This window comes from Grampus griseus, assembly GCF_964374135.1.
Source record: "Grampus griseus genome assembly, chromosome: 20".
NCBI lineage: Eukaryota > Metazoa > Chordata > Mammalia > Artiodactyla > Delphinidae > Grampus > Grampus griseus.
This window is the reverse complement of record NC_139014.1, coordinates 19410208-19426773: the sequence shown is the minus strand read 5'-3', so window position 1 is coordinate 19426773 and position 16566 is coordinate 19410208. Positions and strand designations below refer to the sequence as shown.

Here is a 16566-nt window from a genome sequence, read left to right as displayed (position 1 = left end):
AACTCGCACCTAGGAATCTGGGAGCACAAAAGAGGCCTTGCCTGGGATGCTGGTGTGGGACAGTGTGTCAGGGGAGCTGCTAATTAGGGGCAGGAAAGGAGGCAGTCGTGAGACTCACTCCCCACAGGATGTGTGTGGGGGGAGAGGGCAGCCAGGCAACAGGCCTCTCCCCCCGTCCTCCTGTCACTGCTCCTGGGGCCTTCAGGCTCCAGGGCCTTCTTCCTCCACGGAAAAGCTTTCTTAGCTGGCTCTCCCTCCCCTCTGTCTCTCTTCTTCCCTCTGTCCCTTTCACCAACCTCCAAGATGGAGAAACTTGAAAGCCAACCCTGGGCAGTGGGAGGAAAGCAGCAAAACCTGGTGAGATCCTTCAACATCCCCAGCTTCCTTCCTACCTGGCTGGGCTGCCTGGACAGGAGGGATGGAGTCCCATCCCACCATCAGCAGGGAGAGAGCCACCATGGGGTGAAGGACACATGCCATCTCTAGGCTGATGTCTTATCCAGGGCATTGTCTACTGAGCACCAGTTCCATGCCAGGCCCTGCTCTGGGCACTGGAGTGACAGTGTGCATAGGATATAGCCCAGTTTTCAAGGAGCTCCAAAGTCCAGGTGGGGAGGCGACCCGGCAAAAGGCTAGCTCAGTGGAGAAAGGCCTCTGAAAAAGCCTTGCATGAAAAGTGGGTTTCATCAAGTAAGGTCAGGGGAGAAGGCATTCTGAAGAAGGGACAAAGACCTAGACATGACAGCGCTTATTTCTCGCGGGAAGTAAGGCGTGGTCCACAGATCACTTCTCTTACAAGAGAGAGGTGACTGGACAGGTAAGTGAGGCCAGGGTGGGTCAAAGGGTCTTATTGGCTAAGCTGATTGGTCTTGATCTCACGGGCGCCAAGGCGCTGTGGGAGGATTTGAGCAGGAAGGAGTTGTGGGCTGGTGGGGGAACGGGTGGGAGGGGGCAGGGGCCTGGATGTGGGGCATGGAATCTAGAAGTGGTAACTCAGAGGCAGAACCTGAGGCTTGGCCACGGACTGGGATCAGGTGCCGAGGTACTTAGGAGGAGCTGCGGGGCTTTGGGCAAACCTCACGACCCCACGAAGCCTCAGTTTCCCCACTGGTAAGATGGACGGTTAAGCCCGATGGTCTCTGGAGCCGCTTCCTGCTCTGATTCTTTATGAGTTACAGTACAGGGCCTGCCCATGGAAGTGATTTGCGGGTGTTGGGCCAGGAAGGGGACTCGTGCTAAGCCAGGGCAAGGGGAGTTGGGGAGCAGCCCCTCCGCATTTAAGTAAAGCTTGGAATGGGGAGAGGTAGGACGAGGGGCTCTGTGTCTTCTGGGTTGACTTTGGCTGTGGTAGGGGTCCCCGAGGGCTCTGTGGGCCCACACACTCAGGGCCTGCCCCAGCCCAGAGGGGGAGTGTGGGGAAAGCCCTGGTGTCCAGAGCTGAAGCTGGGAGGGGAGCCCAGGCTGCAGCAGCACCAGAGCGAATGGGACCACTGGTTTCCCCAAAGGCAGACCCCAAGCCAAGATTCTGGGTGCAAGAGGTTTATTTGGGCAGTGATCCAAGAAAGCACATAAGGGAGTAGGGACGGGAGGGAAAGAAGGAGAACCAAGGACTTTGTTAACGAGAGGGTTACCGCTGGGGGCAACTGGTGGTGACCCTCCGAGGAAGACAATGCAGAATACGCTTCAGGTTGTCCCACTGAGGGACGAAGAAGCTGAGGTCTGCGATCACCAGCTCCTGTTCCTTTGCTGACTGAGGGTCACTCCTGAGAGCATTAACTCCCAACACTTCCAGCCTGCCTGGTGCATGGGCTGAGAGACACAGGCACTGTCAGCGTGGACTGGAACCCCAGGGACTTCCACGGTGGGCCGGGGGGCTCCAGATGGGGCACTGCTGGTGTCTGCTCTATCCCTGAAGTCAACTCCTCAGAACTGACAGACTAGGTCGGGCCTCCCTAAGGCCCAGCAGCTCTGATGGGCCACCGTCAGCTGACACTCGAAGACCCTGGCCAAGGGCTCCCCATCCAGAGGGGCCCCAGAGGAAAGAGCGAGGCAGCCCGTGAGGGTGAACAGGGCAGTGGGCAGGCCTCAGCTCAGGATAGCACCCTCCTCTGCAGGTACTGGGCCAGGTACCTGTGCTTGAGGACCCGGGGCATCTCAGGAGGGAAGGGGGCTGAGGGGCAGGCAGCGAGGGCTGCCCGCAGTTCTCTGAAGGCCCCCCACCCCACCAGGTGGACTCGGGCAGGGCCCACGCTGCCCCGGAACCGCAGGGACTTGTAGCGAGCTGAGGCTTCCTGAAGGCAGTGGTCAAGCTGGAAACAGAACGGCCTGCGTGAGGCTGGTGTGGGGCTGGGTGGCATGTGGTGAGGCATGCACGGCCGTGTCCAGGGAATGCGTGGGTAGCAGTTTCGTGCATATACGTGTGTGTCCGTGGGACTCATCCCTCCCTTCCCAGAGCCCCAGGGAGGTTCTCCCGCCCACACCCCTCCTCCCCATCTCTCCCCTGTGCCCACAGCACCTGGGGGCGTGCAGAGTGAAAGGGACATGCAGTCATACCCTGTCCCTGTCTCTCGTGTACCTTGTCTCGATTTTCCTCCGACAAGTTCCTTAGCCCCTTCAGTGCCACAAACACCTCATAGTGGGGAGCAGAACCCTCAGAGGAATCTGTAGACAAACCCCGCATCGTGGACACGTGCTTTTGTGAACAAGGCAGCATCGAAAGCCGAAGCCTACTGCCCCCACCTGCTCTTCCCCACTCCCAGGTTCACAGCGGGGAGAAAAGGAGTTTCTTGGCAGGGAGTGGGGTGAATGGAGAGAACATGGATAGAGGCAGCAGGAGGGATGGGAGTTAGATATGGGGAAGGACTTTTGTTAGGAGCAGCAAAGCAGGCTAACTCTTTTCTCTTTCCTAGAGATCTCCCAGCAGGATGGGTATGGGTTGGGGGACAGTCGAGCCAAGGACGGGAGGCAGGAGCCAGTGGAGAAGCTTACCCAGAATGCTGCTCTCCACACAGCCATGGTCCAACAGCCTGGCCCCTGGCCACTGCCCCACCGCCCGGCCCAAGGCCTCAGAGAACACGTCCTCACCAGTGTCTTCGCCTCGAACACTCAGGGTCTGGCCCAGCCTGGGGAGGAGGAAGCAGGAGGAAGAGGAACCCAGGGCAAAAGGATGATCTCTCAGCCACCCAGGGGGTCACTTACCTGCAGATGAACCTGACGACTGGACACTGATTGTAGGCACCAACCACCTGGACCACGTCACCCAGGCGGCACCTGATAGAGTAGAAGTGGGGGTGAGGTCAGGCCCAAAGGCCCATTAGCACATGCCCCTGGCTTTCAGCAGGGTTCCAGAGGGCCTGAGGTGGCCTGGGGGTGGGCAGCCAGGTGGTCACCTGGTGAGGCTGGTGTGGTCAGTCAGCACCAGTTCGTACTCCTTGCCCTTCTGGGCTTCGGCCAGTAGGACGGTGGGGGCAGCCTCTTCCCGGGTTCCTTCCTTGAGTGGGAGCAGCTCAATAAAGGGGCCTCCAGGGGGCAGAAGGTACAGGCCATGGGGCTGCTCTGGCCACAGACTCAGGCCCACCGCCCCTGTGGGGAGCAAGTGGCTTCTTCATCTGGTGGTACCGTTGGGCAATAGCCCCTCACCCTGGATCCCAGTCCCCAATCCTCTGAGCATCGATCCCACTGCTGCCCTCCCACTCCACCCTTCCTGGCTCCCCCAGGCTCAGCCCTCTGCCTCTAAGGTCTTAATTGGGAAGGGGCGGTGGTTCTGGAGGTGATGGACCTGTGATTAAATGCTGGTGTGGTGTAAATGTGTGTGTCTCTTAACCTCTATGAGCCTCAGTTTTTTCATCTGTAAAATGGAGCTGCTGGTTGGGCAGGATTAGATGAGATGCTTATATAGGGCTTGCGACTCGGCAGCTAGCTGTGTGACCTCTGCCCCCTGCCCTCACCTCACTACCCTTGAGTCTTGCTGACCTCCAGAGGCAGCATAAGCAGGTGAGAAGAAGGCTAGCCCTTGGCACCACAAGGCCCCCAGGGCAGCCACAGCCTCCGCCTGGCCTCCTGCATCCAGAGTCACCACCACCTGAAGCTTTGGCCAGAGCCGAAGGGCCAGTCCTCGGGGTCCCTGCTCCAGGGCCTCCCGCAGCTCAGCTGCCCGTCTGGGGAGAGATGCTCCTGGGTTCCCAGCAGCTAATGCCTCAGCCAGCTCTTCGCCATCGGCCTCCAGGCCCAAGAAGACGTCTAGGAGCTCGACCGCCGTCCCAGCTTCCAGAGCCCGCAGGCCCGGGGACCTCAGTGCCTCCAGCAGCAGGGCCCTAGGGTCCTTGGCTCCAGCAGGGCCCAACTGGCCCAGGGCATGCCAAGGCCAAGGGAGCGGGTAGGGCCAAGGGGAGGAAGGGGTCACACGGGCCGTGCCTTCTGGGGCCAGCACTTCCGGGCAGGTCTTCTTTAGGGCTGCCAGACCCAGCAAGGTGGCCTGGAGGGAGACAAGAGGCAGTGTCATTGGCCCTGGGCCTGAGCCAGACCCTGAGGCCCCAGGTATTTTGTTTGTTTGTTTCCCATTCTGATGGGAGGGTTTGGCTGCAGTTAGGGGTCTCTGGCGGGGTTGGGCTCCAGCCTTCCCAGTTTACCTGCAGAGAGACCTCCCCACGGTACTGGTTTGAGGTAGGAGGCAAGAGCTGCACTCCACTTTCTTCCTCCTGGAGCTGGCTGGCCTTGGTCAGAGGGAGATGATTCCGGAAGACGCCTATATCTGTAGCCCCAAAGACATCGTAAAATCCTCATGAAGCCACAGAGTTTCCCAAGAGTTTCAGGTAAGACTGGTGAGGCCCCTGAGGAAGGAACCCAGAATAGGCCTGGGGGAAGAGGGGCTGTCAGGGCCCAGGATGGGAAAATTCATCTTGAACAATCTCGGGCCTGGGTAGGGTCTCTGGGTCAGGTCCCTCTGTGTTGGCAGTAGAAGGGGGAAGGGAGGTCTTCAGGTTCCGGAATCTGACTGTCCTATGGGGTTTCTTTCTCTTTGGGCCACCTCCCCAGACCCTGGGAAACACACCTGTGCTCCCCCTGAGGGGACAGCGGGGACTCTGGGCTCCCTGCAGACACCGCCTCAGGGCCCGCTGCTGGCTCTGGCCCGCGTGCAGCGTGCTCCGCACTAGGCTCTTCCGCTGCCAGGCGGCTGCCCAGCACAGGGCCCCCCATGCCACACGGTGCTGGAGATGGACCAGCCAGGACAGCCTGGCATCCTGGGACGGCCGCCGCCGCCAGAGCACGGCCAGCGGCAGCAGCAGGAGGCACAGCACGAGGCACGGCAGCAGCGGCAGCAGCATCTCCAAGCAGCTCCTGGCAGGAGGAAGGCCCCCAAGTACTGGCACTAGGGGGAGGGGGGAAAACCCATTTCCTCCCCCCCACTCTCCCGCGCACAGGAACACCAAGTGAAACCTGGCAGGCAGGTGATGCGGGGGAGAGGACATCAGGGCTTTGGGGTCACACTGACCTGAGTTTGGATCCTGGCTCTGCCCCTCGTTAGCTGTCTGGCCCTGGGTAACTCAGCCAGCTGCTCTGAGCTCCGTTCCCTTCCCCGATCTGTAAAATGGGAAAAATAATACCCCTCAGAAAGTGCAGGAAAGGCATGGCATGGTGCCTGGCACACAGCAGGTACTTAACGGATGGCACGTCTGGCCCACTACCGAGAGGCTCTGCTTTGTCCAGGAGCCACCCTGTCCCAGCATCCTGTGCGCCCCCGAAGCCCACATGCACCTGTCACAGCCCACATGTGCCTCTGCCTGGCACCCAGGGCCCCCTCAGCAGCCCCCTCAGCCTCAGTACACAACCTGCCAGAAGGATAGAGCCACAGCTTTAAAGGGCTGGGCCTGAACCAGGAAATCCGGCCACCGGGCCTGAGGGAGGAGCTGGGAAGGGGGGGGCTCTTAAAGGGGCAGGTTGCCTAAGGGCCGCTGTGCTGGGAGCTGGCCCAAGCTGGCAGGTGGAGGGAAGTTAGGGCCAGAGTATCGTGGTCCTCAGACTCGTATCAGCTTGAGCCGGGAGTGGGGTGCACCCCATCCTGGAGCAGGTGCAAACTTGAGAACTGTGAAAAAGCAAAAATGTTTTCCAATCCAGAATTGGTCTCCACAAGGTAGTAGAGGAAGGAAATACTTTTGTTATTGAATAAACGTTAAAGCAGAGTGTGCAGCATCACAGGCAATCTGCCGGGACTGCAGAGAGAAAAGAGTCTCACTCCCTTTTAAAGCCAGAGCCAGGCAGACACAACCCATTAACACCTGTTCTCAAGATAACTACCTGGTAATTGAGGTCACCACCTGTGTTAGCTTATTGGCTTTATGGCGAGGAAACACAAACTTCTCCCATCCTTATGCCAGGAGGTAGTTTTGGAACTGGGAATAAGGTGCCCGATGGAGCTCGGCTCCCCCATCCTACTGAAAAGCTTGAGAAGCTGTGCTCAGAATGAGGTTCTTCTGCTGTCCGTGGTTAAGTCCTCTCTCCACCTGTGCCCTTGACCCAGGCTCTCAGACACCGAAACCTTTCCCTACACCCTCACCTGCCTCTCCGTCTTGCCGTCTCTCTTCTTCTCACAGCTGAGCTCTTAAAGTATACAATTCAGTGGTCTCTAGTATCTTCATAGGTATGTGCAACACCAACAGTCAATTTTATAACATTTTCGTCACCACAGAAGCAATCCCAGGCCCTGTAGCTATCACCTCCCAATCCCTTCCCACCTCCCTGCCCCCAGCCCTAAGCAACCACAAATCTACTCTCTCTATATATACATTTCCCTATTCTGGACATTTCATTGTAAATGGAATCATATAACATGTGGTCTTTTTTTTTTTTTTTTTGCGGTACGCGGGCCTCACTGTTGTGGCCTCTCCCGTTGCGGAGCACAGGCTCCGGACGCGCAGGCTCAGCGGCCATAGGCTCACGAGCCCAGCCGCTCCGCGGCATGTGGGATTTTCCCGGACCAGGGCACGAACCCGTGTCCCCTGCATCGGCAGGCGGACTCTCAACCGCTGCGCCACCAGGGAAGCCCAAGATGTGGTCTTTTGAGTCTGGCTTCTTTCACTTAGCATGTTTTCAAGGTTCTTCCATGTGGTACTGTGTACCAGTAGTTCATTCCTTATTATTGCCAAATAATGTTTCATCGTATGGATGTATCACATTTGTTTATCCATTCATCGGTTGATGGACACTTGGGTCATTTCCACTCTTTGGCAATTATGTAAAATGCTGTTACGAATGTTTGTACAAGTTTTTCTGTGGACATGTATTTTCTTGCATAAAAATGGAATGCAAGGGATTCACTGCGTTCCATTGCGTGGAATGTCAGGGTCCTGTAGTAACGGTTTAACTGTTTAAGGAACTGCTAAATTGGTTTCCAAAGTGGCGTCACCATTTTACATTCCCACCACCAGTATATGAGGGTCCTAGTTTCTCTACATCCTTGTCAACACTTGTTATTATCTGACCTTTTGATTATAGTCATCTTAGTGGGGTGTGAAGTGATCTGAGTCAGTTTTTGCATTTTCCTGATGACCAATGATGTCGAGCATCTTTTCAGGTGTTTACTGGCCATCTGTATACTTTTTCGGAGAAACGTCTTTTCAGCTTCTTTACCCATTTTTTAATTGGACTACTTGTCTTTTTATTATTAAGTTGTAAGAGTTCTTTATATATTTTACATACAAGTCTCCTATCAGATATATATGATTTTCAAATATTTTCTCCCATCTTTTTGTTATTTTTCATTTTCTTGATAGTGTCCTCTGAAGCACAAAATTTTTAGTTCTGATGAAGTCCAACCACCTATTTTTTCTCTTGCTGTTTGTGCTTTTGGTGTTGTATCTAAGAATTCATTGTCAAATCCAAGGTCATGAAGATTTACCCTTATGTTTTCTTCCAATAATTTTATAATCTTAGCTCTTACATTTAGGTCTCTGATCCATTTTTTTGATCCATTTTTTATTGTGGTAAAACATATATGAGTTACCATTTTAACCATATTTAAGTATCCACTTCAGTGCCATTAGGTACATTCACATTGTTGTGCAACCATCACCATCGTGTCTCTCCAAAATTTTTCATCTTTCCAAACTGAAACTCTGTACTCATTAAACAATAACTCCCCATTCCTTGGCAACCACCATCCTATTTTCTGTCTTTATGAATTTGACTACTCTAGGTGCCTAATATAAGGGGAATCTTACAATATTTGTCCTTTTGTGTCTGTCTTATTTCACCTAGCATAATGTCTTCGTGGTTAAGATTCATCCGCGTTGTAGCATGTGTCAGAATTTCCTTCCTTTTGAAGGAAGGAAATATACGTTGTATGTATACACCACATTTATCCATTCATTCATTGATGTACTTTTCTGTTTTTACCTTTTGGCTATTATGAACAATGCTGCTATGAACACGGGTGTACAAATATCTGTTTGAATCTCTCCTTTTAATTCTTTTGGGTATATTCCCAGACGGGGAAGGGCTAGATCATATAGTAATTCATATGTCTAATTTTTTGAGGAACCACCATACTGTTTTCACAGCAGCTGCACGATTTTACATGCCTGCCTTCAATGTACAAGGGTTCCAATTTTTCCACATCCCCTACCACAGTGGCTGTTTTCTGTTTTGTTTTGTTTTTTAAATCTCTGACATGGCTCAATAAGGCTGCCTTTAAAAAATATATTTATTTTATTTATTTTCTTAATTTTTTTGGCTGTGTCGGGTCTTAGTTGCAGTATGCGAGATCTTTCGTTGCAGCACGTGGGCTTCTCTCTAGTTGTGGCGTGTGGGTTTTCTCTATCTACTTGTGGCCCACGGGCCCCAGGGCACGTGGGCTCTGTAGTTTGCGGCATGTGGGCTCTCTGAGATGCAGGCTTAGTTGCCCCGCAGCATGTGGGACCTTAGTTTCCCGACCAGGAATCAAACCCGCGCCCCTGCACTGGAAGGTGGATTCTTTACCCCTGTACCACCAGGGAAGTCCCTGTTTTTGTTTTTTTATAATAGCCAACCTGATGGGTAAGAAGTGGTATCTCATCGTGGTTTTGATTTGCATTTCCCTTACAACTGAGCATCTTTTCCGGTGCTTTTTGTCCACCTGTATATCTTCTTTGGAAAAATGTCTATTCATGTCATGCTCCCATTTAAAATTTGTTGTTGTTGTTGAGGAGTTCTTTATATATTCTGGCTATTAACCCTCATCAGACATACGATTTGCAAATATTTTCTCCCATTCTGTGGGTTGCCTTTTCACTCTGTTAATAGTGTCTTTTGAAGCATAAAAGTCTTTCTATTTTTAATTTTTTTGGCTGCACTATGGCGCGGCTTGCAGGACCTTAGTTCCCCAGCCAGGGATTGAACCTGGGCCACTGCAATGAAAGCACCGAGTCCTAACCACTGGACCACCAGGGAATTCCCCAAAGTTTATTTTGATGAAGTCCAATTTATCTTCTGCTCCCTGTGCTGCTGGTGTCTTGGCCAAGAAATCATTGCCAAATCCTCCATCATGAAGCTCTGTTTTCTTCTTAGAGTTTTATATAGCTTTAGATCTTACGTTTAGATGTTTGATCCATTTTTAATTTTTATATATGATGTAAGGTAAGGTTCCAAATTCATTCTTTCACTTGTGGCTATCCAGTAGTCCCAGCACTATTTGTTGAAAAGACTATTCTTTTCCCATTGAATGGTCTTGGCACCCTTGTCAAAAATTTGTTGACCATAGACACATTGGTTTCTTTCTAGACTCTGAATTCTATTCCACTTATCTATAGGTCTATCCTTATGCCAGTACCACACTTTGTTGATTACTGTTGCTTTGTAGTAAGCTTTGAAATTGGTAAGTGTGACTACTTCATTTTTGTTTTTCATTTTGTTATGTAGGACTGTATTGTCTAATTTCCATATATTTGTGAATTTTCCAGGGCTTCTGATAAAGCTGCTCAACACCATTAGTCATCAGAGAAATGCAAATTAAAACTGACTCAAGTCATGTCACACTCCACTAGGATGGCTATAATCAAAAGGTCAGAAAATAACAAGTGTTGGCAAGAATGTAGAGAAATCAGAACCCTCATGTAAAATGGTGCAGCCACCTTGGAAACCAGTTTAGCAATTCCTTGTTTCTTGTCCAAGTAAACCAGTTTCCTTGTTTAGTGAGTGGCAGGATTATGTTAGTGAGTCTATCTGCTCCCCACTGCCCACCCACACACACACAGTGTGAAGCCTCTGATATTGCTACTTAGGGGGGAGTTATGCCCACAGTCACCCTAGCAGGACAGTGATTTGCACAGATCTCTCCTTGTCTCTTTCCCCGACCACACCCAGCTGTTAAACTACACTAGTTGCTGGCTGATTGCCATATTTTTCAACAACGCCCTGGGGGAATAAATGGCTCCACAAATTGATCCAATCAAATTCAGGCTTCTGGGCTTCCCTGGTGGCGCAGTGGTTGAGAGTCTGCCTGCCGATGCAGGGTACTCGGGTTCGTGCACCGGTCTGGGAAGATCCCACATGCCGCGGAGCGGCTGGGCCCGTGAGCCATGGCCGCTGAGCCTGCGCGTCCGGAGCCTGTGCTCCGCAGCGGGAGAGGCTGCAACAGTGAGAGGCCCGCTACCGCAAAAAAAAAAAAAAAAAAAAAAAAAAAAAAAAATTCAGGCTTCTTTGAAGGGATAGTTTCAAAGGTCAGTATTTGCGATTTGTTCTGACCCTGAGAGAGTTCCTCCCAGCTGTATCTTTACCCATTTCTTTTCTTTTCTTCCTTCCTTCCTCCCTCCCTCCCTTCCCTCCTTTCCTCCTCCAGGGAAGTCCCCCTAATTGTTCTTTAAGAGTCAGCTCAGCTGTTCAGTGCCCTTCCTGTCTGTTCTTTTGTATTTGATAATGGCCTTGGGATAGGTTTAAGGCAGCAGGAGCCAATATCCTATCATAATTGGTTGTGTCAGCTGTCTTTCTCATGTTTTTGGTTGCGTTGGGTCTTAGTTGCGGCACACGCGATCTTCGTTGAGGCATGTGGGATCTTCTGTTGCAGCGCGTGGGCTCTTCATTGTGGCGTGTGGGTTTTCTCTCTCTAGTTGTGGCGCGGGCTCCAGGGTGTGTGGATTCCCAGACTGCAATCCTCTTGAGGGCAGGAATGATTTCTCATCCCATACACAAGCCTGGCTCAGGGCAGGCACTCTGCTAAATTTTAAGGATGAACTTTCTAACAGGAATAGGAGATAAAAGACTATCGTTCTAATTTTCAAAACCTCATGTGAACAGGAAGGTAAGAAATGCCCCCATCTGCCATCAAAGCTGGGGACACACACACTCTGAGGCGGCCAATGCCCAACTCGTTCCTCTTTTCAGAGTCACACTGATGATTTCAAATTTTTCCCTATGAAAGCCACTCTATCTCACCACCTGATGGAAAAAAATAAAAAGAGGACTCAATACTGTCCATTTAGAGGAAGTATTTATTGTAACATAAAATACACAAATCGTAAACAATACTTTTTTGGTGCCTCTATACTAACCTGCATGAACACTAAAATCTGTATCTGAAATAATTTCACAAAGTTTTATAAAGAAAAATTATAAAAAGTATGTTTCCATTTTAAGTTATATTCACTTTTAGTCTCCCTCCCACCCCCTACGAAGCCCCGCACATACCACACATTGAAACATTTTGATGACGTGCCCATGTGTGTCTGGGAGCGAGTGAGAGGCTGAGGTGGCCAGGACTTGCCAGTCACCTCTCCTTGCGGTTTGCAGAACAGGGAGAAGACAGAAGATACATGCAGATAGCGAGCGCAACTTTCAGTCAAAAATCTCTCCCATCTACAGGCATAGCCTCAGGAGAACGGAGGACAGCTCAGCCACTGGACGTGCGCGGGAACCCCAGGCTCAGGGCAGCCACTTGCTTGGGAACCTGTCCCCCCAACCCCAGTGCTAACTAGGCAGTGAGAGCTCTGCCCTCGGCACGCCTGTGGCTAGGCCCACTCCTCATCTGAAAGTGTGTCAATCCCTGCCCCCAGGGCTGCTGGGACAACCAGGGCCGGCACTCAGGTGCCCCGGTGTCGGGCATGAGAGGCTCTTTGAGTCCAGGAGCAGCCAGGCTTCCTTTCTACCTTTCTCCAACACTCCCAACCTCAGGGGGGATTTTCATCAAATCTTGAGGGGACGTAAGGGGCTTCGCAGCACCCTGCGTCGGGGCTGGTATCCAGGGAGGAGTCCGCCTGCTCCTCAGAGGCAGAGACGGTCTACTGCCCAGCACAGAAGAGTAAATCAGTGTATGAAACCAAGCTAGGGCAAAGAGCAGCTTGTAAAAAGTCCTCTTTCAATAAATAATTTACTACAGAGGAATATTTTCCTTTAACATCAAAACACTGATAAATTCAGAAGTTATTTTTGTAAAAAAAATATGTTTATTTACTCACATGTATAAAAATAATGTTTTTAGGGCCATTCTCTCCTGGGTGTGGTCAGGCCCTTCTTTTGGAGGGGGGGCTGGGGGTGACCTTGCAGGCCTAACCCCAAAGTTATACCTGCTTCCCCCTCTTCCCACCTGCCTGCCATGGCCCATTCCTTCCTTCTGGTATAAAGCTATGGAACAAACTTTGGATAAAGTTACGCCGAGGATTTTTGGTTTTGCCTTGTTTTTGCAAAGCAAACTTCTCAGCAAACTCGCTGGCTGCATTTCCCCAAATTACCAATGCCGACACCCAGCACCCTGCACCAGGGTGGCAACGCACTGGTCCTGGGTTCAGCCCACATTCCTGCCACCCACTCCCCAAGACATTGTGTGCGGACAGTGAAGGGAAATGAGGTGACCTGCGTCCCAGTGGCACAGGACCTGACGCAGGAAGAAAGAATTCTGATGTCAAATTAGGGTGGGAAGGGAAAAACAAGTCCCAATTTGGAAACAAAAACACCATTCAACCTTTGCAAAATGCCGTTATCAATAAGCCTTTGAAAAGCCTCGCTTGTGCCTCTACCAGCACAGAGGAAGGACAGGCAGACTGGACAGCCACTTCCGGGTAACAAGGCAACGTTCTCAGCGCCTGCGAGCCGGGGCTGGGCAGTCCACTCTGGCCACGACACAAAGGACATCAACACTGTAAGCTCTAGTTATGTGACTCTCTTTTCTTTCCTCTACTTCATCAAACGTGCCTGCACATGCGTACACACATAGGAACTAAGCGGCAACTCCGTGGGGGCTGGGAATCAGCGGGAGAGGCAGAGAACATTTAGATGGGTTACGGGTTATTTAAAAAGCCACTACCCATCGGAAACCCACATCTTCCCTTGCCCCAGCGATTGCTCTATGTCCCCCCTTCTCCCATCCTTACCGAGGAAAATGGGGATTGGGGGACAGGGAAGGAGGGAGGACTGGTTTTCTTTGTGAAAAGGCAGCTTCTACGTTTCAGAAGAAAAGTGGAAACAATCATGTTCATATATCAATGGCTTGGCAGACACAGTGACAAAGATTCACCAGACACGAGGTGCTTTCACCTCCCTCTGTCCTTCTCTCACTTCAACAGCCACATGTCCAAGTTCAGCCACCCTCAAAACACATGGCCAAGTTCCAGGGTTCATGGAACTAACTACCTTTCGGCACAAGGTTAAAACAACCACAGTCTCTGTTTGTGGCCCCACTGCTGCAGCTAAGCTCCGGACAGCAAGGGGGAGAAACAGCCCAACGTGCAATCTCACACACACACACACACACACACACACACACACACACACACACACACACACACACACACACACACACACACACACACACACACACACACACACACACACACAGTCACATTCCCTTCACTGGTGCCACCATGCACAGAAACACTAAAGTCACAACTAGTAGGAACACTTCACATTATGAGTATTGTTTCCAAAGCGAAGCGATTCATGGAATTAAAACATCCACAAAAGTAACTCCTCTGGCAAGGATGAAGAAGCTGGAGGTGGCCACGGGGGGTCACGACTGTGCGTGGGGGATCCACTGACTGTCCATAGGTCGGCCTAAGAGCTCCTCCACGCGCCGTGCCACGTCCATCGTGTCGTCCAGATCAAAGTCCCCATCATTGTCAATGACGGGGTCAGGGCTTGGGAGGGAAAGGGGAGAGGTTACGGGAAGGGAAAGGTTGCCAGAGGCCAATGAGGAGCAGCAGAGTCCACCCCGCACCCCCCCAGGTGAGCGGCTCAAGACCGACCGCCTGCACCCTTGGCCCAGGCCTCGCAGGAAAGCAGCACTCTGACCTGAGCCCTGGGGCAGAGTCCTTTGCTAGCTGGCTGGACAGAGTGACTCGGACTAAAATACCCAGCCTACCTGCCCCTAACACTGGCTGCCCGCACACACCTAAACCCCACCTGGTCCTTATACAGAGCCAGAAAAGTCTCCACTTTAAGAGAGGGGAGCAGGTGCCATTTGCCCAACCCCACTCTAAACTACCAACACCTACTGGTTGGATCTCTCCCTCCCACCTGGGCATGTGCCAGAGCCCGGCCTGGCCTGGGTGGTCTCAGACCTAGAGAAGCTCTGGGTTCCTTGCCCACCAGCCCTCTGGTGCCCAGCCTGAGGCCAAGTGCCCAGTTCCTCCCCTCGGAGCCCCAGGAGAACACAACCTACTTCTGTGGGTACATGTTATAATGAGCCTGGGGGCACACGGCTGGGGAGGGGGCCTGGTCCATGTAGGTGGCACTGCTCCCGGCAGAGTCCGCAGAGGCGCTCACAAACCTGCGAGAGGAAGCAGAGCACAGCCTCAGTGGCGAGGGGCTCGGGGGCCACCTTCGTGTCTTTTTCAGGTGCGGAAGGACAGAGTGCCCGCTGAGCCTGGGGCCCTGGCTGCAGGAGCGGGCCCCGGGTACCGATGCCCTGGTGACCAAGCCCAGCTCCCTCCCCAGGAGGGGTGGCGGTGAGGGGTGAGGAGAGCCAGGTGCGGGGGGGGGGGGGGCGGTGAGAGGAGAAGAGAGGCAGCAGGAGACCAGAGCTGGACCCGGGACACTTACTCAGGGACCACTTGCTTGATCTGTGGCTTCACGTATCCGTCCACTGCTTTAGCTGCCGAGGGGGAAGAGTGATGAAAACCAAAGTTCTCAAATGAAATGAAAATGCAGTCTCCCTTAAGAATCCCATCTTTTCTTAGGATGTGACACAACTGCCTCATTTTATCTTAGGATCCAGTATAAGCACATCTTTTAATCCGTTAGGAAGACCCAGTAGAGTTGAGAAGCCTCAGTACTGACACTGCAGGTAAGACAGCTTCCAAGCTGGCTTGGACGTGTTAATTAATTCTTCAAACCACAGGAAAGATATGCTTCAATACAAATCTAAATCAAACATTAACTGCATTGTAACTGTAAAAAGAAAACATATCTTAAGAAGTTTAAAGTCGCAGATGCAGAAAGACAGGGGACAAAACGAGGACCAACAGGAGGAGGTTGCAACAGGACAAATTCTCATTCAAATAAGGAAGAACGCTGTCATCACAGGAACTGCCCGCAACAGTCTCGGGAAGAACTGATTTCTTCATCACTGGAGGTCTTCACGTGGAAGGTGTACCAACACTCGCTAGGGGCCATGTGGAAAAATCTAAGCATTAGAGGGGAATTCATTTGACTTGAGGATCCCGGGAGTTACTCTAGTTCTGAGCTGCTACCCTTTTAGGAAAGGGAATGTCACTCTGTCAGGTGTCTGCGTGCTCTTTTCGTGGGGTTTCTGCACTCGGGGGTAATAGGATGCTCATGCCTCCCAGCGGGTGCTGTCTGTGCTGTGTGGCTGGTTAAAAAGAATGCTGCCGCTGTGTGTCACTCTTCACAGCATCCCCACCGGGACGTGGCAGGCTAGGGATAACCTAGCAGATAAGCTAGCGTTACCTTTTCAAAAGGCTGATTATGGAAATCCAGCTAAGTAGGTAGTAGGAATGTGATGGTCTGAAGTCGGTGAATGAAGTCTTGTTTCCTGGGTGTGTAAATATGGAAATAAGTATAAGCTTAACTGTATCAGACAATGAAGATTCCGCTGAGGTGAGAAGGATGACTCAGCCCAAGAGAATGAACTGCTCCGTGGGTCACACATTGCTTGTTATCCTGACCTGCTTCTACTGGGGCTTCGAATGTCAGGAGCTGCCTTTTCATAATATCTCATAGGCTTTTTGTGCCTTACGGTCTACAGAGAATTTTACAGAATGGCAGAACAGATAAAAAAACAAAGAAATGTTGTAAAAGTAGGATTGAAAAATCTAGATTAGTTGTGCTAACAAAAAGAAGCAGTGGTGGGTTTAATCCAAAATACCACATAAGTCTAAAAATATTTTGGCTTATTTCCCCACCTAGAAATATAACCAGGTGGGAAGGCATGATACAAAAAGCAGAATCTATAAAGGAAAAAGGTCAATAGATTGGGCTATATAGAAAATACAAGTCTTTGCACTTCAGCAAAATAAAACCTGAATGTTAAAAGAACAATGACACACTGAGGAAAATCTCTGCTACAATAATAAAAGCTATATTTACTGTATAAAAAAACACTTGCATATTCTTAAGAAAAAAAGGAACTCCAAAAGAAAAATGAGC

General features: G+C 51.4%; 2 protein-coding genes across 5 annotated transcripts in view; both read right to left on the bottom strand.

The window, feature by feature from the left end:
• Nucleotides 1-1970: 1970 nt before the first annotated feature.
• GHDC (GH3 domain containing) lies at nt 1971-5862 on the bottom strand. 3 transcript variants are annotated; one of them, XM_082678284.1, is made up of 10 exons: nt 5755-5862; nt 5492-5580; nt 5051-5337; nt 4629-4750; nt 3973-4474; nt 3390-3582; nt 3199-3270; nt 2989-3122; nt 2576-2661; nt 1971-2309 (listed from the first exon to the last, which is right to left on the bottom strand). In XM_082678284.1, exons 3-10 carry the CDS (start codon nt 5322-5324, stop codon nt 2091-2093), a joined length of 1602 nt encoding a protein of 533 aa, XP_082534410.1. In that variant the 5' UTR covers nt 5325-5337; nt 5492-5580; nt 5755-5862; the 3' UTR covers nt 1971-2090. The 3 variants fall into 3 exon arrangements, with proteins under 3 accessions (XP_082534410.1, XP_082534409.1, XP_082534411.1); XM_082678283.1 differs by having other exon boundaries at nt 5051-5580; XM_082678285.1 differs by lacking the exon at nt 3390-3582 and having other exon boundaries at nt 3948-4474; nt 5051-5580.
• A 5577-nt stretch (nt 5863-11439) lies between these two features.
• LOC309837836 (signal transducer and activator of transcription 5B) overlaps nt 11440-16566 on the bottom strand; it is a 62553-nt gene continuing 57426 nt past the window's right edge. For both annotated transcript variants that reach the window (XM_082678716.1, XM_082678717.1), the window contains 3 exons: nt 15001-15052; nt 14621-14728; nt 11440-14096 (listed from right to left, as the gene is read on the bottom strand). In XM_082678716.1, coding sequence (XP_082534842.1) covers nt 13970-14096; nt 14621-14728; nt 15001-15052 — 287 coding nt within the window. In that variant the 3' untranslated portion in view covers nt 11440-13969. The remainder of the gene's footprint in view (nt 14097-14620; nt 14729-15000; nt 15053-16566) is intronic.

Coding starts and splice junctions, on each gene's coding strand:
- GHDC (XM_082678283.1), bottom strand. CDS start 5,468: ATGTCCTCTCCCCCGCATCACCTGCCTGCCAGGTTTCACTTGGTGTTC. Junction 3,583..3,972: donor TGCTTATGCTGCCTCTGGAG/GTCAGCAAGACT, acceptor TGCTCCCCACAG/GGGCGGTGGGCCTGAGTCTG. Junction 2,310..2,575: donor CGGAGGAAAATCGAGACAAG/GTACACGAGAGA, acceptor TTCTGTTTCCAG/CTTGACCACTGCCTTCAGGA.